Source organism: Drosophila rhopaloa, unplaced genomic scaffold (assembly GCF_018152115.1).
Source record: "Drosophila rhopaloa isolate 14029-0021.01 unplaced genomic scaffold, ASM1815211v1 contig_155, whole genome shotgun sequence".
NCBI lineage: Eukaryota > Metazoa > Arthropoda > Insecta > Diptera > Drosophilidae > Drosophila > Drosophila rhopaloa.
The window spans coordinates 6664567-6684744 of NW_025335034.1; the positions used below are offsets into that span (position 1 = coordinate 6664567).

A 20178-nucleotide genomic window follows, 5' to 3' on the forward strand; every position below is an offset into this window, starting at 1 on the left:
AGCTATAGAAAGTGTCAGCTTGAATGAAAAAATGGGTTTCAAGAAAATCGTCAGGCTAATTAACACCTGAGGGCCCATTGATCTAAATAGTTTTAAAAAAACATTGAATTAAATTTTTGTTTTTCCAAGTTGGATGTAATTTTATAAAAACAATTTTGTTGGAAAGGATACAATTATTTTTATCTTGGTTAGCGGAAAACAAGAAGGCAGTTTTTACATTTAACGAACGTGTCACATACAAAATGAAATAAAATAGGACTTTAAACATGGGCCGTCTAATAAAATTTGAATTGCTTCCCAATGCTGTCATTACTAAGTCATAAAACTTATCTAAGAAAATTAAGTTTTAAACTTATGATAACAAATAAATTTTAACAACATTTTTAATTATATTTAAGAAGCATGTTACAAAATTTCACCGGTTTACAAGTGTTTATTGCGAATTTTATTTTATTTTGAAAATGTAGAAAGTCAACACGATTTTCTATCTATTTAAAATTTATTTTACACTTATTTTAAAATATTTTCCTTTTAAATATGGTCTCAAATCGTTTTCGCCAGTAAGTATCACATAGAACGATCGAAAAACAACGCAGTAGTCGTGCCCTGGGCGGTTCTCCTGTACAATTTTCATAGCACACACACCCGAGGCAAACCGACGGCAATGGATTTCGGGTTGATGGACGACCTGTGCCTGTGGCGAATATTGGAATTTCTAGAGCTGCCCGACCAGATTTCCATGCTGCAGAGCTACGGACGCTGCCGCCCCCTCCTGGGTGGCATATGGCGCCATCGGCTTAGCAAGATTTCGCTGAACCTGCTTGAGGTGCCTCTGCACCGGGACGACTTCGAATTCCTGTTGGCGAGCACCTTCCAGCGGCTGCACGAGCTGAGGATCAGCTACCTGGGCCGGGATCATTTTGAGGCGCTGGTCGGGCACAGGTTTCCCAATCTGCGGCTGCTGCAAGTGGACGTTCTGCCACCGTTCTTCCTGTGCCCCCGCCAGAGACTTCAGTTGAGGCAAATTCTACCAAAGTCCTCTTACCAAGACGGAGTACCCGAAATGGGCTACATGCTGCACTGCCAGAGTCTTGACGCCTAGTGGCCAGTTATCGGGTGTGTGGGCAACGGAATCAAAATAAAATATTTAAATGTTTATAATCTGGGGCTGAAACGTCAATTTCCATTGCCACTTACATATATCTTCTACTCCCTTTACAGTCAATTTTGATCACTTCCAAATACTTCGCGCGATAGGCAAGGGCAGTTTCGGAAAGGTAGGAGCAGCCTTCAGATATTCCTAAGAAAACCCTCGACCTCACAGGATGCTTTTTGCAGGTTTGCATCGTACAAAAGCGGGATAGCGGGATCCTGTACGCCATGAAATATGTGAGTCGCTCGGCCTGCGAACTGCGAGGAGCACTGGGCGGTGTCATCAAGGAGGTGGAACTGCTATCCTCGCTGGAGCATCCGTTTCTAGTCAATTTATGGTTTTCGTTCCAGGGTAAGTGTCCGCCAACACACTTCACCTACATATGTAAGCCATCGAATATGGGTATTTCCGTAGTACGAAAAGCAGTAATGCCGAAGCAATCTGAGTTTTTTATGCCGTAATTATCAATTAGAATCTTTCGAGCCTTCTTAGGTTACTATCCTTTGCAGAAGAATATTATAATACAGTTCCCTCGACTTATCAGATAGGTTGTTCGTTCGAGTTATCGTTAGATAGCTTATAGTTTTTCTACTAAGACTAAATAACTGATTCAATTGCGTAAATTAAAAAGTATTAAACAACAATTTATGGCAATATTATATTCATATGCAAATGTAGCTTTAGCGACTTTTGGTGAAAATACCCATATGCACAAATACATAAATACCTGTATAAGCATATCAAAATATTGTTGGCTGTGCTACCTTTACCAGCTTAGCGGCTCCTGTAGCTTTTCCATCGCTCGTTCTCTCTCTTGATTTTCCTATCGTCTGAAGCTGTTGCTGATTGCCAATCAAAATGCAAATTAACTCAGAGCTTTTCTTTTGAAGCTTTGCCCACATAGCACTCATATACCTCTGTTTCTCCTGCCTTGCACAGATGAGGAGGACTTATTCATGGTCTGCGACCTGTTGACTGGCGGCGACTTAAGATATCATTTACAGAACAGGGTAAGTTCGCCCATGACAACTCCCTGCACCTACCCGTCTTTCCTTCATTTCCGTACTCCCCATTCCCTCCAGGTGGAATTTTCCGAGCAGAGTGTGGCCTTATTAGTGTGCGAGCTTGGCAGTGCATTGGAGTACCTGCAAACGCACCGAGTGGTCCACAGGGACATCAAGCCCGACAATATTCTATTGGACGACGCAGGTAAGTTTTCAGAGAGTGCATCTTGTAAGTGCGTAGAAGAAAGTATAAAATCCAAGAGGTATCCAATTTAGAAATGAGCACTATCGCGCTACCCGTAACAAAAAGATGAAAGAGTTTGCGGAATGAGACCTCTTTTCAAGTCGCACAGTTATAAAAAGTTATATACCGATCGAAAATAAAATATCAAAATTGGAGCTCCAGTGGGGCGGAATAAACATTTTAAAATCATGTTTTGTAACAAAAAACGATTTTTTTTAAGCAATTACTTTTTTAAATATATATTTTTTTGCCATGCTTAAAGGCGAAAACATAAAGAATTTTCAACTTTTGAACTTTCGTCTCAAATTTGGATATCATATTAGAGTTATGCTGTTATCAAAAAGGCTATTAATTAGCTTATTTCTTTGTTTCTTATTTCTTATATGCTTAGAACATATTGATAAAAATGTAGCTGATATAGTCGACACATTTATTTAAGTTAAATAGTATAAATAAAATTAAAGTAAAACAAGAAAGGAAAGCTAACTTCGGGCGGAGCCGAAGTTGATATACCCTTGCAGAATACTCTGTAAATTATATTCTCCAAAATTATTCATATAATGCATTCTTAATACTCATAAAAAATCCCAACTTCCTAACTTTACAAACACGAAAGTTATGGCATTTCCGATCAATCAGTTATATGGCAGCTATAGGATATAGTCGGCCGATCCTTATGAAATTTGGTAGGTCGGATTGATTGGCCAAATATAAAACCCATAGAAAATCCCAACTTCCTAACTTTACAAACACGAAAGTTATGGCATTTCCGATCAATCAGTTATATGGCAGCTATAGGATATAGTCGGCCGATCCTTATGAAATTTGGTAGGTCGGATTGATTGGCCAAATATAAAACCCATAGAAAATCTCAACTTCCTAACTTCACAAACACGAAAGTTATGGCATTTCCGATCAATCAGTTATATGGCAGCTATAGGATATAGTCGGCCGATCCCGGCCGTTCCGACTTATATACTGCGTGCAAAGGAAAGAAGGGTGTGTGCAAAGTTTCAATTCGATAGCTTTAAAACTGAGAGACTAGTTTGCGTAGAAACAGACAGACGGACAGACAGACGGACAGACGGACATGGCTATATCAACTCAGGAGGTGATCCTGATCAAGAATATATATACTTTATAGGGTCGGAGACGTCTCCTTCACTGCGTTGCACACTTTTGACCAAAATTATAATACCCTCTGCAAGGGTATAACAAGAGAGAACGCTATAGTCGGGTGCCCCGACTATCAGATACCCGTTACTCAGGTAAAGGGAGTGCGAGGGAGATGGAGATAGAAACTTTGATCACGCATAACTTTTTAACGAATGGTCCGATTTGAAAAATTTCTTCTACATTTCGATAGGTATTGATAAGCACAATAAAACTGCATTTTTACTTTTCCGAAATATTTAAATTTTTTAAATCGTATATAAGCGATTGTGGGTTAAAGGGGGCGTGGCACCTTTTTGAAACAAACTTGCGCTGCGTAGGAACTCCTAGAATCTGCATGCAAAATGCCAATCTTCTGGCTTTTATAGTTTCCGAGATCTCAGCGTTCATACGGACGGACAGACGGACAGACGGACAGACGGACAGACAGACGGACAGACGGACATGGCTATATCGACTCGGCTAGTGACCCTGATCAAGAATATATATACTTTATAGGGTCGGAAACGCTTCCTTCTAGCTGTTACATACCTTTGCACGAATACAATATACCCTTTTACTCTACGAGTAACGGGTATAAAAACACATCATATAAAACGAGGACGGAAGCTAACTTCGGCAAGCCGAAGTTTTAATACCCTTGCAGACTTTGACGAAATTGCTAAAAGTGAAAAAGTAGCGAAAGGAATAAGGTATACATAAGTAAACTAGATTTGCATCGTTTCAAGTCAATTGCTTTTATACTGCAAAAATGTCATATACAAAAGGGATACTTTCGCAGCCTTTAACAATTTTTCCTATCTCCTTTAAGATATAGACTTCCGAGCGGCAAGCGCTTTTACCCTAATCAAGATATGCGTAAATAAATAAGAATTGGAAAATTTTATGTTAGTAGCTTACACACTGCGCGAAATATTCTGATAATCATCAAATTTGGACCGATTTCACCCTATTGTTCCTATGGGAGCTATAGGATATAGACGTCCGATCGGCACGCGCTTTCACCTTGATCAATGTATGCATAAAAAAATAGGATTTGGAAAGATTCATGTCAATAGCTTGTATACTGCGTGAAATATCCTAAAAATCATTAAATTTTAACCGATTTTACCCTTTTGTTCCTATGGGAGCTATAGGATATAGACGTCCGATCGTCACGCGCTTTTACTCTGATCAAGGTACGCATAAAAAAATAAGATTTGGAAAGATTTATGTCAATAGCTTTTACACTGCGCGAAATATCTTCCATTCTTGCAAGTTATATCCGATTGTTCCTATGGGAGCTATAGGATATAGACATCCGATCGGGGCGGTTTTCAAACTTGATCTGCGTACACTTGTTTTAGGACGACTTTGAAAGTTTCAGATCGCTAGCTTTTAAACTGAGCTCGCAAACGGTATTGAAACAGACGGACAGACGGACAGACGGACGGACGGACGGACGGACAGACGGACAGACGGACATGGCTATATCGACTCCCCTATTGATCCTGATCAAGAATATATATACTTTATAGGGTCGGAAACGTCTCCTTCACTGCGTTACAAACTTCTGACCAAAATTATAATACCCTCTGCAAGGGTATAAAAATTTCGCTTGATAGGGTAAGAAAGTCGAAATTTCTGATGTCAAAACTTGTGACGAAGAATTTCTGTAGTCGTCTCTACTGATAAAATAAATTGTATAATGGGGTACTGCGAAAGAAACTAACTTTAATGATTAAATATTGAACAACAGAGAGCTGAATGAAACATTTTTAGAAAATTTTTGTTGAAGATTCTATCGTCAAGACTTTCTCACCTTTTCAAGAGATGCTTACACCCTTGCAGATGACATTATAATTTCAATCAAAAGTTTGCAACGTATTAAAAGAGACATTTCCGACCATATGAAGTTCTAGATCAGCATCCGTTTCTACGCAACTAGACCATCAGTTTTAAAGCTATCTGCTTGAAACAATCGGAAAAAAATTAAAAAAAACGAGGACGGAAGTTTTAATACAGACTTTGCAAAATTGCTAAAATTGAAAAAGTTGCGAAAAGAATAGGGTATACATAAATAAATTAGATTTTCATAGTTTCATGTCAATAGAAAACAAAAAAGGAAAACTAACTTCGGGCGGAGCCGAAGTTGAAATACCCTTGCAGAATATTCTGTAAATTATATTCTCCAAAATTATTCATACACTCATTAAAATCCCAACTTCCTAACTTTAAAAACACGAAAGTTATGACATTTCCAATCGTTCAGTTATATGACAACTATAGAATATAGACGGCCGATCCTTATGAAATTTGGTATATCGGATTGATTGGCCAAAAATAAAACCCATAGAAAATCCCAACTTCCTAACTTAACAAACACCAAAGTTAGTGCATTTCCGATCAATCAGTTATATGGCGGCTATAGGATATAGTCGGCCGATCCTTATGAAATTTGGAAGGTCAGATTAATTGGCCAAATATAAAACCCATAGAAAAATTCCGACTTCCTAACTTTACAAACACCAAAGTTATGGCATTTCCGCTCAATCAGTTGTATGGCAGCTATAAGATATATTCGGCCGATCCCTTGCAGAGGGTATTATAATTTTGGTCAAAAGTGTGCAACGCAGTGAAGGAGACATTTCCGAACATATAAAGTATATATATTCTTGATCAGGATCGCGTCCTGAGTTGATATAAGCATGTCCGTCTGTCCGTCCGTCCGTCTGTCTGTTTCTACGCGAACTAGTCTCTCAGTTTAAAGATATCGGCCGGGATCGGCCGACTATATCCTATAGCTGCCATATAACTGATTGATCGGAAATGACATAACTTTTGTGAATGTAAAGTTAGGATTCATAAGGATAACTGAACGATTGAAAATGCCATAACTTTGGTGTTTTTAAAGTTAGGAAGCTGAATTTTTTATGAGTATTAAGAATGAATAATTTTTAAGAATTCTACAGAATATTTTGCAAGGGTATATCAACCTCGGCTCCGCCCGAAGTTAGCTTTCCTTTCTTGTTAATTTTTTTTTTCTTCTTTGGAATTTGGTAATATTTAAATATTATGGAATTACGGTTTTAATTAAATTAAAATCGAACCACAATATCATATAGCTGTCATAGAAAAGATGGCAAAATGCAGCGCAAAATCGACATAGCTTCATTAATTTTTGTAATAAAGGTACGGAAAAAAAGGTAATAGTTTTGTAATAACTGCCAGGGTTACTATTATTTTTTTCGACTTTGTAATTAAAAGTGGGCGACTTTAAATATAAAAAAAGAGCACGGAAATCAACATCAAACATTTTTTTTATTTAAAAAACATATTCAAATTTTATAAATCGAACGACTATATCAAACATCTGTTAAAGAAAATTCGAAAAATTAAATGAAAAGTGATAAATTTATTTTTAAAGCTTACCTTTAGGCATACTTCGATTTATGGGACAACTCACTTTTTTATAGCTGGAAGGGTATACTAACTCCCTCGTGCGGAAAATAACTTGTTGTGTAATAAATTATATACCTTTTAGTAATATAGGATTAAAAATAAACTATAAGATTTGTTTCGGGTGAGTTTAAAAGGGATCGCAAACCAAAAATTGTTTCATGCTTACAAATCGAAAGCACAAAATAAAAATAGACGATCTGCTAAAAAATAGTACCTCTTTCAGGACATGCTCACTTGACTGATTTTAATATTGCAACAAGGTTGCAAAAGGATGCTTTGGCCTGCAGCATGTCAGGGACGAAGCCATATATGGCTCCGGAGGTATTTCTGTGTGCCCTGGACGAAGTAGGTAAGAGGGTAACGAGTCTAGCTGGCAGAAATAAAATTAGTGGTTCTGTCCCAATTGGCTGCATCCTTATTGCATCAATTTCATTTCAGCCGGCTATAGCTATCCGGTGGACTGGTGGTCGCTTGGCGTTGTGGCCTATGAGATGCGGGGAAACATTCGACCCTTTGTGGTGCACTCGAACACACCCCTGGCCGAGATCAAGAATGTACTGAACACCCCCGTGCACTATCCCCGCTACTGGAGCAGCAACTTTGTCGATCTGCTGCAGAAGGTGGGTTGGATCCGTCATCCTTTGGCGGACTGTGAACTAAGAAATAGATCTGTAATCTTGCAGTTACTCTCCACGTACCCTGGTGCCAGGATCAGCACAAAGCAGGAGCTGCATCAGACTCCATTGCTGCGCAACATCGACTTCCAAAAAGTGCTCGAGAAGCAGATAAAGCCCATCTACAAGCCTCCTGAGGACCACCTCAACTGTGATCCCTGCCTGGAGCTGGAGGAAATGATTGTGGAAACACGGCCCCTTCATAAAAAAAAGAAGCGACTGGCCAAGCAGCGGTCCGCGCAGCGCGACAGCGATCCCGAGACCGCGCTGGTCAAAGAATTCATCGTTTACAACCGCTACAAGGAGCTGAAGCGGAAGGCCATGGAGCAGAAGGAGAACGACTGGCAGCGCGAACTGGAACTGGCCATGGCCAACTCCATTGTAAATAGCCTGGCGCCCATCCAGGAGAAGCCCGCCGCTTCCATTGTGCACGCCGCTGACTGCGCGACCGCATCATCCGCAGTCGCCCAATCAAAGAGTGAGAGCATTGAATTCATAGATCGTACTCCTTCACCACAGTTCAAGGACAAGGGAACGAACCCTATTCAAAAATAATGCCCAGTCATGTTTCCGAAACCAGAGACACCTTCGCAATGCAACAGGTTTCAGATGCACAAAATTCCAGGCCCACTTGCCCAACGATGACTTGACTACCATCCAACCACAGAGAACCAAAACCTATTTTTCGAACTCCGCTGAATTTCACATTTTGTATAAGTATATAAACAAAATATAATATTTTGTCTTTTAGAGTATTTCAGTCGAGTAAATAAGTTTAAGCTCCTTTGTACATATTGCAAGATGTTTCTCCAAAAATAAAATAAACGGATAAATTGCAAAATTGTATTTTTTCGATTTTTTTTAAATTTTTATTTCAAGTTATATTTCATTCATGTTTCACATTTTTTTTGTAATGCCTTTTCTTTGTATAAAAAAAGAGTAATTATGTTCTGCATTGTATAATTGTTTTTTGTTTTCACGCACGTGTTGATCTTCTGTTAAAATATATATAATTAAAGGTATTGGTGTTGCGTTGAAAGTAGGGAAACACTAACCAAATTACAATTATCTTCATTACATTATTTAGCGAAAATGCAACATGTTAATAGTTTGTTAATTCATTTTATCGCACTCACATTTTTTCGCATTTATTTGGGCTTTTCAATTATTATTACATTTTTGAATATTATTTTAACTTCGCCCGCAACTGCTAACCCTATTAGCAGCTCAACTGCTTAAAAGAGATGTAGCAACTGATCTAAGTGCTGGGGTGTGAAATCGAGTTGAGAAATATTTAGAAGTGTCCCTAACTCAAATCTGTAATAAGTCGCAAAAAGTTAGTAAAGAATTGTTTGGAAGAAACTTTGTTCCACTCTGCATTTGTGGAACGAGTATTTCTGCAATCGTTTCAATTAAGTTGAAAACCATCTAATGATCAACGAGTTTTCGTATTGTTTTTCTTAGGCAAAAACAAATGCAATTGTTTTGAAAAAGCGTCAATGGTTTGTGTTCTCGTTAGAAAAAGTTGCGTTTGCTCTTCTTGTTTGTTAGAATAATGAAGGAGAAGAAGAAACTACAAGCTGCAAAACATGATCTTCAGTGTATGCATGTGTAACTGTCTATGTATTTCGTGAGTGTGTAGTTGAGTGTAATTTGTGTTTGTGTCCGGAGTTCGCTTCTATTCATGTTTTGTTTGATATTTTTCGATTTTTTCTAAACAAAATGTTACTTTTTTTCGTTGAACTCCAAACGTTGCGCTGCCGGCGGAAGTCCGCCGCGACCGTTCAGTGGCTGCGCCAAGCGCGAAGTCATACTATACTGTGGTGGTGTCGACGGACTCGATGCGTGCACCCACGTCGCCGCCATCCACAGTCGCGGTCTCTGCTCCATTTTGCGCACCGCCGGCAGCATTTCCGTCCTCGCCTGCACTGGCGTTGGCACCAGTGGAGCTGGCACTCTTCTTGACGGCAAACTTGATCAGCTCGACGTTGACGTTTATAGTCTTGGTCTGGACAGGCGCCGCAGACTCAGCTGGCTCAATTTTCACGGCGGCATCGCCCTCAGCGGCTGCTGGGGCAGCTGAGGCATTCTCGCCACCAGCTGTGATGGTAAGCGAGAGATCATTGAGGGACTTCAAAACCTTGTCCACGTCATCCTGGGTGCTGGGTGCGCCGTTTCGGTTTCCGAAGTGCAGGTAACACTTTCCAAAATGACCTAACCAAAATGACTAGTAAGCTGAATACTATTAAACCAAGTTTAAGTCACATACCCTTCCAAGTAATCGAAACCGGATTGCATTCACGTTTGCGCAGCTCAGTTTTCAAGTCCTTGACACGAATGTCACGCGTCAAATTGGTCAATTTAATGCAGAAATCACGAGGACCGCGATTCTTGTTCTTCTTGGGACGACGCTCACCAGTGCCAGCCTCTTCGAACTTACGATCCTCACTTTTAGCACCTCCCTCTACTCCAGACTGATCACCTTCAGACTGCAAAGAACATTATATTAAGAACAGCTTCCGCTCGGGCTTGGGTCACAAACCTTGGTTGTGCGTCTGCGGCGATTGACGAAACGACCTTTGCGGCGCGGTGTGCGTTTTTGCGTAGTCTCCTGCATAATAGGGATTGAAAATTTCTCAAAAGTGCCCGGTTTGAGCGAATTTTACTCACGCCCTGCTGTTCGTTGTCAGTCTGAGAGGTGGTGCGTCCTGGGTTTCCTCGTTGGAAGCGACGACGCACGGGCCCACGGCGGCGTCTGTTATTTTGATGCTGCTCCACGTCGGTATCCTCCTCCTTCAGGGATAACGATTTTCCCGCCTTCTCCTCCCGCTCCTTAAGCTGCTGCAGCACAGGCAATATCTTCAGGCGACGCTCGGACAGAATCTCCCAGAAAACGCCATTGGGGCGGGGCAAGCGCTTTGCCACGCGGATCACTTCTGTTGGTGTCACAATGATGTCCACTGGCGTGTCATACTTCTGAAACAGATTCAGAGGCAGCGAGTCCACTACCTGCACGTCGTGCACGATCGTGACAATAACTGTTTGCGGTGTGATAGCTCCCAGTTCAATGAGGAGGCCGATGTCCAGATCGGCAAACCCATTTCCGCGTCCAATGCGATAGCCATCGCGTGACACTACAACGGAACCAATCACCACAATGTCAAGCTTCAGACCGCTGTCTAGTCCGATTTCCGTGCGGAACTTCTGAATGTCCTGGACGCGCAGTGCCTCCTTCTTCTGCTCCTCGGTGGCATCGGCTGGCACATCTACCTTGAGGCACAGCGCTGAAGAGTCCCGGGTGCTGGGCAAGTAAACAGACTTGTCGGCCAGCAACGCCTGTTCCTTGAATTCGTGCAAGGCGCGATCGATGTTTACCTTAATGTGCTCTGCAAGACAAAGAGAACGATAAATGGTGGACAAAAACACGACTGTGCAAGTCCCTTACGTGCTTTCTTGAACTCCTCCTCGTTGATTAGCAATGCAGCAGCCTTATCGGCATCCACGAACGCAGGAATCCGGTTGAATATGTTGTTGAATCCAACGCCAACCTTGCCCTCCTGAATTTTTTTCCAGGTTTGCACGCGCAACGAGCGCTTTGTGGGCTCAATGGGCTGAGCTGCAAGGAAAATGTTCAATAATATTGTAACTAGATATCTAATTTTTGGGAGCTTGCTCGTGCATACAACTCAAACTATTCTAATTCAAATATCTCAAATTAATAAATCTCTCCCAACTGAGTCTTTACAAATTCGGTTGGAATTCTTTCAGGTGGGGTTTCTCAGAGTAGAGTGAAAATTTGTTGGGTTGTTAAACTTACATCGCCTTTGGAAACTTGTATTTAAATTAACTTTATCTTACCCTTTTTAATCTTAAGAATGATGTAACTATTTTGTTCAAAACCATTTAATACTAAGTAGAAAAGTGGTTGAATCTCAAAACGAGAACATTTCTCGAAATTGAAAACCAAAAGTTAAGTGAAATTGGTTTAATGAACAGTACGCTGTAACTTTTTTGGTTCGACTTTTTGGAAGTTTGACTGTACATGTACATTTGTTCTTGAGGAGTGTGAATTGAATGTGCTGAATGGCACAAACTCAGCATTAGCTCTTATCGTCTGTAACGAACGCGTGTTATCACGCCAGTTTTGTGCTGGACTAAAGGTGATACCACGGCTGATAAACCGGTTTTTACGCCCAGCAATCAGATGTGAAATGAGCCAAAGCAAACACCAACAAACACCGGCCCCTGTCATCAATAACAAAAATCTGCATAGGAAACAGTAGTCAGAGTTGCCACCTGTGCGAATTCTGGAACACACCTAACTTTGCTTGTAAAAAAAGTAAAATTGTAATATACAACGTACGGCAGGTGTAAATTTGAAAGCTCCACTTGCGTTAGCGGGTACAAGAAAGAAAAGAACTCGCATTGAAGATTCCAAATATCGATATTGACGCATGACCAATAAGTTGGCAACGCTCCGGCACGCATACACATGTACGCACAAACATTTCTGAGCGATGAGCGCATCAAAACGCGAATTTCTCAATTAATATGTATGCATGTGAGCAGCGCCGTGTGCTTGTGTGCAATTGTGGAAAATGGGCGGTCGAGGAGAGGCGTGCAAGAAGAAATGAAATAGCATTTGCTCGAGCACAGAATCACTCGAAATCGGCCAAGAGCAGCCGAAAATGATTCATATCGTACTATTTGCGGGCGCAATGGTAATTGTAAGAAGAATGCGCGCAAAGATGACGTAATTAATGTCAACAACACAACCATGGATCGCCGACCGACAAGAAAAAGCGGGCATGTAGACATGTGTGCACATATACACACTGGTTCCTATTCCCATTTTGCAATGCCTTTGTGGCTTTTCAGTTTCGGCGTTTTGACAACTCTTATTTACAGCTAGAGTCCACTAGAAATAAATATGGCGGAATTTTGACATCTTTCTGCCTTCGCACTTCGTAAAATGGCCGTATGCAATGGGGAAAGCGAGGAACCAGCTGTGTTGTGCCCTTGATCCCTTTTTTAAAATATGAACAGCACAAATGCACAAAATACAAAGGCTGGCGAAACGCGGCGCAAAATATTTATGATAACATTCTCACACTCACGCAAGGTATATGCAATTTTTTTTTTCGTTCTATTCATTCTCACCCGATGGAGCGGTGCGAGACGGGACGGGGGACTTACTTGTCGACGATACCTCCTGCGCGGTGTTTGCACCATTCTCCGCGGCGGCAGCGAGAGCTGCGTTGCTTTGATCTTCCATCGTATCGCGTTTATAAGTTGTGTATCAAACCGTTGCTGGTTTTCCTTCGCTCAACAATTTTTTCTTCGCTGAATTTACACAAGTTACAGAGCAACGTCTACCTTCTCCGGCTGCTTCCAACAAACCACGTTTCTCACACGAAGAAATCTAGCGATGAGCGCTCGCGGCGTCGAATTCGGGATATCGATGTTTTGTTCCTCTCTTTGAAACGAGGCTTGCGGGCTGCGATTGCCGAACGGAACCAACAAAACGAAAATACAATTTGCAAGTAATGAACAACCAGTCTCAATGAGAAAACGAACGAAAATGAAATGTTTCTGGACTTTGACGTTGACAGATAACAAGTGGGGCCTTTAAGTGTGTGCAGAAAATACCAAAAACATCGTTTCATTTACAATCGGTGAGTATATCGTTATCGTTGCATCCTTATTTTCATTTTGAATTATGCGGCAATGTGGTGTTCAATTTTTCTGAAACACCACATAATTTTAAATTATTATAAGAATGCGTAATATACATTATTTTTCATTTTTAAAATTGTATAAGCAAACAATTATGTTGGCAAGCCGCTGGTAATAATAATAACTATTAGTGACCGACCCCTAGTTCTCCAAATATATGAGGATTTTGTAAGATAGGTTTTATTTGGGGTTTTAATTTGAACTCGAATTGAATTTAATTAAATTTTATCGCATACATTTATCCGATAAACTGGTATACCATAAACAGGATTATTCTCCTACGACCAACGCGCAAATACAAATACTCCTAGAGGGCCTCCGTGGATTTGGAAGCATATGTATCATCCTATAAAAAAATGTTAGATTTGCTCCGCATCAGGCTGTTTAGTGGGACCTTTCTAGAGGTGGGTATGGAGCGGTGTTTATGTCATGGATCACTGTAACTATGGTCGACTTCCTAAAAAAAGACCCAAGTCCTAGGGTCTAATAGGTGTAAAGTGCTCTTCATCATAAGTTTCAGATCCGCTTGTCATATAACTTCAAAAATATTTTCAATTTAGAAATACAACCCTAATACTGTTTATTTTAAGGACTATGGTTAAAACCAAAAGTATTTACATTCATTATTCTAAAATTAATTGGTAATAATCGTTTGGAGCTGATGTGATATGTAAATTGCACAAGATAAGGTCCACATCATAAAAACGACGCAATTATCGTATGGCCTGCGACATGTGCAAGGCATTTATAATGAGGGTTAACTCTGCGTCCTTTAAATTTGCTCCACGTAAATTCGCCTCCTGCAAATCGCTTCCTGAAAGATTACACTTTTCCAGATCTGCTCCAGCTAATACTGTAAATATGTATTTTAAAATCTGTTAGATTAAATAAAATTTCAAGAATTCGTTTTTGCTACCTGCAGCCCGCAAATTGCAGTTTTTCATATTTGCGTTCTTCAAATTTGCCACACGCAAGTTAACGCCAGCCATGTTGCTGCTTTCCAAACAGGCTCCCTTGAGATTTACGCCTTCTAGGTTGGTTCGGACACCTATTTTTAACAGAATATTATTTAACATTCTTTTACATTAAAGTCTACATTATACATTTTCAACTTCAGTACTACATGACAGAAATCTGTTATGTTTACTAGTTTACAGCCGTAAGGGTCAATTTTTTTTTCATTTTCTAAAATTTTAAAAATTGTTATTTATCTAATTTTATGAAATAAAATGAAACTGTAAAGAGACCTTAACAAAAATTGCTTGCAGCGGCATCGGACTATTTCAGCTGTAAACTAGTGTTTTAATTCTTTGGTGCCAAAAGGAGCATAGGGATCTCCTCCAAAATGATAAATACAGAAAGTAATTTGAGAGAACTGAAAGATAATAGCAAAAAGTAATTTTTTGGTTTTGGTTTGAACAGACACCTGTGGGATCCTCGAAATTACACCCTCGCAGATTTGCACCTTCCTGAAAGATTATGCGGATTAGTTTAGATTCAGAGTGTACGGGCTTGTTCTACACTAGATTCATACCATATTAGCGCAAAGTCCTCGCACTGAAACAAGCTGGGCACACTCTAGATTCGCAAACTGAAGATCGGCCCTTTCCAAGCAGCAATAGTTAAGATTGGTGTGGGACAAATTGCAGTGCGACATATTTGCGTACTGTGGAGTGAAGTAAAAGTTACACGTTATTAAAAAGATTTGTGCTTTTTCCCTATAACTAAAAAAGTCAGATGCGTTTTTATAGCTTTGTAGGGGTATTATAATTTTAGTCAAAAGTTTGGAACGCAGTGTATATATATTCTTGATAAGCATCACCAGGAGAGTCGATTTAGCCATGTCCGCCTTCTGTCCGTTTCTACGCAAACTATCCCGTCAGTTTTAAACTATCTGCTAAAAAAGTATAACTTTGTTGTTTTTAATTCTTTTTATTCTTTGGGATTTGTTAATATATAAATACTCCAGAATTAAGTTTTAATTAAATTAAAATCGAGCATCTTTATCATATATTCATTCCATGCGGACGAGAAAACGGGCCTTAATATGGTTAAAGATAAAATGGGCTTTCAGCTAGAAAAAAATTAACTGACGGACATATATAAGATAAAATAATTATTATAGAGCCAGACCACAGCAGTACACAGTCTTAGGCAATAAGTATTATTTTTTATAATCGGCTCTAAAGAAAGTGTCCATCTAATTATATTTGACTAGCTTTGTGATCCTACTTATTTAATGTATGTAGGATAACATTTTTTTACTAAGGTCCATTTTAGTCGGATCTTAATTTTTTCTAAGGCAAAGCTTATAAACATTAATATTCCAGAATACTAACGAGGCAAGGAACCAGCTATAATATTAATAAAGATATATTTTAAAACTTTTTTTTGAGTCTACAATGAAGTCAATATGCATCCCGTATTGCCGACTTTCTGTCGGTAACTTGGACGGACTTGCTATTAATATGGTCCATGTTGCAAATAATACTTAGCTTAGTTCACAATCTAGAAAATATGATCTAAAAAGTTTGTTTGACCCACAAAATCTTATTAGTTTTCAATTTGAAATAAATGTTTTTTAACCAGTAGTCGTAACATAGGGTAATCATAGATTGGGGGAATATTGAGCAATATAATTACCTCTTAGAACGTTTCGAATTTTTTGTATAAAGTATTAATTAGACATAAAAGTTTACAACTGAACGAATCCTTTAAATTGTAAGGGAAAGAGGGAACTTATATTTTCATGATCGCAGCTGTACCTTGCAAAGGTGCCGACAACACATACCTTGAAGTTGATGTTGCGGAAGTCTAGCTTTCGCAAATCGGCCCCGGAAAGGTTGACGCCCTGAAAACGCAACTCCGTAATCACGGAGGTCTGGATGATGGCCTTAATGACGTCGTTTCGCGTCAGTGGCCTGTCTCCCAGCGGCGCCTCCTGCTGTCCCAGGCGCTCCTCCAAGTGCGTGACCAGCGAGAAGATGCCAAAGAATCGTGCCTCCTCTAGGACGCCTAGTATGCTGATGTTGGAATCGCAAACGAACTGGCCGTGGCGCAGATAGTTGATGATCGGCTCGAAGTATCGAGGGCTCCGATCAATCAGGAATGCTCCCTGCTCGTCCCGCTCGCTGGGCATCATGCTGCCATCTTGCAGGAACATCCGCGCCAGCATCGAGTCTGGTTCCCTGCCCACCAGAGTGTCGATGGTCGTGGCGTATATCTGACCACCCACATTCAGCTTGACCCAGCGGTTGGGGGCAAAGCTGTTGGGGGCGGCGATACTGCCGTCAGCAGGGTCGGGCCCCTTCTCTCCGGCACCGGAACCGCTCTCCTTCGGATCACTGTCCATTTGTTTGGGCAGTTTAAAAATTGCTACACAAACTGCTGCAACTCTCAGCTGCTTTTACTTCGAGTTCTTCTTCTTCACTTACAGGTCATTCACAGTTTACGTACATACTTGGGTCTGTTCACACGAGGGCCGCAACAGCAACAGCGCTCGGAAATCACAATTGGGAAATGTGCTGCACCGCAACAACAAATTGGAAACCAAACTTGCTCACTATATGTTTCCTTTATTTGGTAACCAGATGACTTCGCCATCAGGTTCTATGACGCCACAGCGAAATGTTGTCTTACAAGTGGCGCACTCTGCGTGACGAGTATCTATTTTATAGAGGTGGCACTCAACAGTAGCTTGAAGTGGTTTTAATGTAACATTAGGTAAATACTTTGCAGCCAAAAAATAATGACAGTACAAAAGATTGATAACTTTAATGATGTATAACTTTCCTCGGAGAATCAGCTGATTTTGCAATAGCTGGGGTGCGATCACTCCGATGTTGCGATTTTAAGCACCTGTGTAAAGACCATATCAGCGCATAATCGTTTCCGATAGTCCAGTTATCGGAATGTGTGTATATGTAAATATAAAAAAATTATAAAATTAGGCTTCCAAATCGTCGGGAAGGTCGCTTTGAAGCGTAGAAATCAACAGAGCAAACAGGTCAAATGGCCGCCGCCGAGACAAGTGCAGTCGCCAGCGGCAGTGCGGTGTCCTCTGGGCAACGCGGAGTCAGCCGCGTTCTTGCCAAGTTGTCGCAATCTTTGGCTGGAGGCGAGTTCTACGAGGCGCACATGATGTACAGGACTCTGTACTTTCGGTACCGTATTCCTACAGATATCGGTGACATAGTGTGTACTAATGTCTTATGCTTTTGGTTAGGTACACAGCGCAGAAGCGCTACCAGGACTGCCTGGATCTGCTCTTTGACGGAGCACAGCAGCTGATTGCCAAGGAGCAGGAGAGCAGTGCGGCGGACCTTTGCCTCCTGCTGGTGGACACGTTGGAGAAGCGTGGACCGCAGGCCGAGGACACCGACAACTTTCTATGGGTGCCACGCCTGGGAGCCTTGATTCGTGGCCTCAACGCCGCAACAGTGGAGCGCGAAACCTTGATTGTGAGTTACTGACGTTTCCAATCGCGACGTGTCGCATTACTTGTATACTTGTTCTCTTCCAGCAACGGACTATTAAGTGGAGCACTGCCCTGCACGGACAGTACGGTCACCCGGTGCTGCACAAGTTGATTGCGCACGTTTTCTGGACCGAAGGCAACATTGAGTCCGCTCGCCACCACTATCTGCTCTGCCAGGACGGCAGCCTCTGCGGGCGTGTGCTGATCGAGATCAGCCAGAGCAGGGGCTTCCAGGGCGAGGTGGATCTGTTCCTGGTGCAGGCAGTGCTGCAGCAGCTCTCGCTCAAGGACCGCAAGACAGCCGAGGAAACGTTCACCGAGTACACTCGCTACCATGCCAAGCTGCTCAGGCATGAATTCCCTTTCAAGGAGCCGTTGGTTAATTTCCTGTACTTCCTGTTTCGCCTCATCGACGCGAAGCGTGTGGCTGGGTTTCGGGCACTGCGTAAGCTTTACGACCCATCGTTGAAGCGCGACACATCATTTCTAAAGTACGTGGCCAAGATCGGAGTAATCTATTTCGACGAACAGCCGGAAACTGCTCATGCAGGGCCACCAGGACTGGGGGGAATGTTTGGGGACATATTCAATCGCCTGATGGCGGGCTTCGATGAAGAGGACGCAGAGGATCAGGGTACGCCTCAGAGACGTCAAAACGTAAATAACGAGCTGGACTAACATCAACTAGAGTTCTTTGGCGGGTGCACAGCGAAAGAAGGCTCTCGTGGCCCCCGCTCTTTTCGATCGCTCTTTGTCAACGAAGTTCTTCACCACGAAATCACCGGGCTATTCTTGTTATAATTTTAATGTACTGTATGCATAATTATTTAACATAAGCGTATAGTCGCGATAAATGCAATGTAGATTCCACAGTGTTTCAGATGGAAATTATACAAACATGTATTTCACAATGACCAAAAACGTGCTTTATTATTGAACGTTTGCAACCAAAAAGGTGTGTGATTTTATTATAATTTAAACATGAAATAGGCCATTTATAAACAACAAAGTACGTTTTTTTATCAACAGTTGAAATGAAAACTTTTTATATTCTTTTAGAAGGAATTACAGTTTCGGTCGAAAGTTTGGAATTGCAGTTAGGTAGTAAATTCCGGCCGTCAGTGTCCGTTTCTACGCAAAAAAGTTTTACATTTCTTTTTGGAAATACATTTTTCATTCGCGAATCTTTTGGAAAATCCAGTGAAATATTTTGTCAGAAACATTTCGCTTTTGGAAATATAGTAAAATATTTTACCATAAACATTTCTTATTTTTTAAGTATAAAATATTTTTATTAGCAATGCTATTTATTAATGCTTTCGGTTAAAACTTATTTGTTAGAACTATAAAAAACAGCATCTGATTATTTATTAATTGATCACAAACAATATAAGGGCGCAGGTCGTTCTTGTTACTCCTATTATTAGTAAATCTTGAAACTAATTCAAACAAGAATGGAAGCAAACTTCGGGAAGCGGAATTATATATGTATACCCTTGCAGTTATTACAAAACGACTACATTTCGATTTCTATGCCTATATTATTAAAAACAATGAAGCTAAGTCGAATGCGCTGCATTTTGTCATCGTTTCTATGGCAGCTATATGATATTGTTGTCCGATTTAAAAATTTATTATAGTTAAAGAAATATTTTAATAAATAGAATAACAGCAAAATAAAAATATTTTTTCCTTTTTATACCCTTGCAGAGGGTATTATAATTTTGGTCAAAAGTGTGCAACGCAGTGAAGGAGACATCTCCGATCCTATAAAGTATATATATTCTTGATCAGGATCACCTCCTGAGTTGATATAGCCATGTCCGTCTGTCTGTCCGTCTGTCTGTTTCTACGCAAACTAGTCTCTCAGTTTTAAAGCTATCGAGTTCAAACTTTGCACACACTCTTATTTCCTTTGCAAGCAGTATATATGTCGGAACGGGATCGGCCGACTATATCCTATAGCTGCCATATAACTGATTGATCGGAAATACCATAACTTTGGTGTTTGTAAAGTTAGGAAGTTGGGATTTTCTATGGGTTTTATTTTTAGCCAATCAATCCGACCTACCAAATTTCATAAGGATCGGTCGACTATATCCTATAGCTGCCATATAGCTGAACGATTGGAAATGCCATAACTTTGGTGTGTTTAAAGTTAGGAAGTTGGGATTTTTTATGAGTATTAAGAATGCATCATATGAATAATTTTGGAGAATATAATTTACAGAGTATTCTGCAAGGGTATATCAACTTCGGCTCCGCCCGAAGTTAGC

The 20178-nt window shown here is 40.6% G+C and overlaps 4 protein-coding genes across 4 annotated transcripts; 2 read left to right on the forward strand and 2 right to left on the reverse strand.

Annotated features, from left to right (window-relative positions):
• Positions 1 to 463: 463 nt before the first annotated feature.
• LOC108037923 (serine/threonine-protein kinase 32A) lies at positions 464 to 8444 on the forward strand. Its single transcript, XM_044457399.1, is given in 8 exon segments — positions 464 to 1118; positions 1222 to 1277; positions 1339 to 1504; positions 2093 to 2163; positions 2236 to 2362; positions 7239 to 7364; positions 7454 to 7635; positions 7699 to 8444. Coding segments are annotated over 8 exon segments (1728 nt in total). The 5' UTR covers positions 464 to 664; the 3' UTR covers positions 8245 to 8444.
• Positions 8445 to 8530: 86 nt separating this feature from the next.
• On the reverse strand, positions 8531 to 13240 carry LOC108047674 (methenyltetrahydrofolate synthase domain-containing protein). Its single transcript, XM_017127962.2, has 6 exons — positions 12886 to 13240; positions 11135 to 11305; positions 10360 to 11075; positions 10232 to 10300; positions 9959 to 10178; positions 8531 to 9903 (listed from the first exon to the last, which is right to left on the reverse strand). The coding sequence occupies exons 1-6, from the start codon at positions 12962 to 12964 to the stop codon at positions 9503 to 9505; spliced, it is 1656 nt and encodes a 551-aa protein (XP_016983451.1). The 5' UTR covers positions 12965 to 13240; the 3' UTR covers positions 8531 to 9502.
• A 733-nt stretch (positions 13241 to 13973) lies between these two features.
• LOC108047676 (BTB/POZ domain-containing protein KCTD9) lies at positions 13974 to 16868 on the reverse strand. The gene is made up of 5 exons (XM_017127965.2): positions 16217 to 16868; positions 14960 to 15091; positions 14852 to 14894; positions 14342 to 14473; positions 13974 to 14278 (listed from the first exon to the last, which is right to left on the reverse strand). The coding sequence occupies exons 1-5, from the start codon at positions 16775 to 16777 to the stop codon at positions 14139 to 14141; spliced, it is 1008 nt and encodes a 335-aa protein (XP_016983454.1). The 5' UTR covers positions 16778 to 16868; the 3' UTR covers positions 13974 to 14138.
• A 437-nt stretch (positions 16869 to 17305) lies between these two features.
• LOC108047675 (Golgi to ER traffic protein 4 homolog) lies at positions 17306 to 18823 on the forward strand. Its single transcript, XM_017127963.2, has 3 exons — positions 17306 to 17588; positions 17651 to 17885; positions 17948 to 18823. The coding sequence occupies exons 1-3, from the start codon at positions 17437 to 17439 to the stop codon at positions 18578 to 18580; spliced, it is 1020 nt and encodes a 339-aa protein (XP_016983452.1). The 5' UTR covers positions 17306 to 17436; the 3' UTR covers positions 18581 to 18823.
• The last annotated feature ends 1355 nt before the right edge of the window (positions 18824 to 20178 follow it).

Coding starts and splice junctions, on each gene's coding strand:
- LOC108047674 (XM_017127962.2), bottom strand. CDS start 12,964: ATGGAAGATCAAAGCAACGCAGCTCTCGCTGCCGCCGCGGAGAATGGT. Junction 11,306..12,885: donor GCAGGAGGTATCGTCGACAA/GTAAGTCCCCCG, acceptor TTTTCCTTGCAG/CTCAGCCCATTGAGCCCACA. Junction 11,076..11,134: donor GGAGGAGTTCAAGAAAGCAC/GTAAGGGACTTG, acceptor TTTGTCTTGCAG/AGCACATTAAGGTAAACATC.
- LOC108047676 (XM_017127965.2), bottom strand. CDS start 16,777: ATGGACAGTGATCCGAAGGAGAGCGGTTCCGGTGCCGGAGAGAAGGGG. Junction 15,092..16,216: donor TCCGCAACATCAACTTCAAG/GTATGTGTTGTC, acceptor TTCACTCCACAG/TACGCAAATATGTCGCACTG. Junction 14,279..14,341: donor CTGCAATTTGCGGGCTGCAG/GTAGCAAAAACG, acceptor ACATATTTACAG/TATTAGCTGGAGCAGATCTG.
- LOC108047675 (XM_017127963.2), top strand. CDS start 17,437: ATGGCCGCCGCCGAGACAAGTGCAGTCGCCAGCGGCAGTGCGGTGTCC. Junction 17,589..17,650: donor TACAGGACTCTGTACTTTCG/GTACCGTATTCC, acceptor GCTTTTGGTTAG/GTACACAGCGCAGAAGCGCT. Junction 17,886..17,947: donor TGGAGCGCGAAACCTTGATT/GTGAGTTACTGA, acceptor GTTCTCTTCCAG/CAACGGACTATTAAGTGGAG.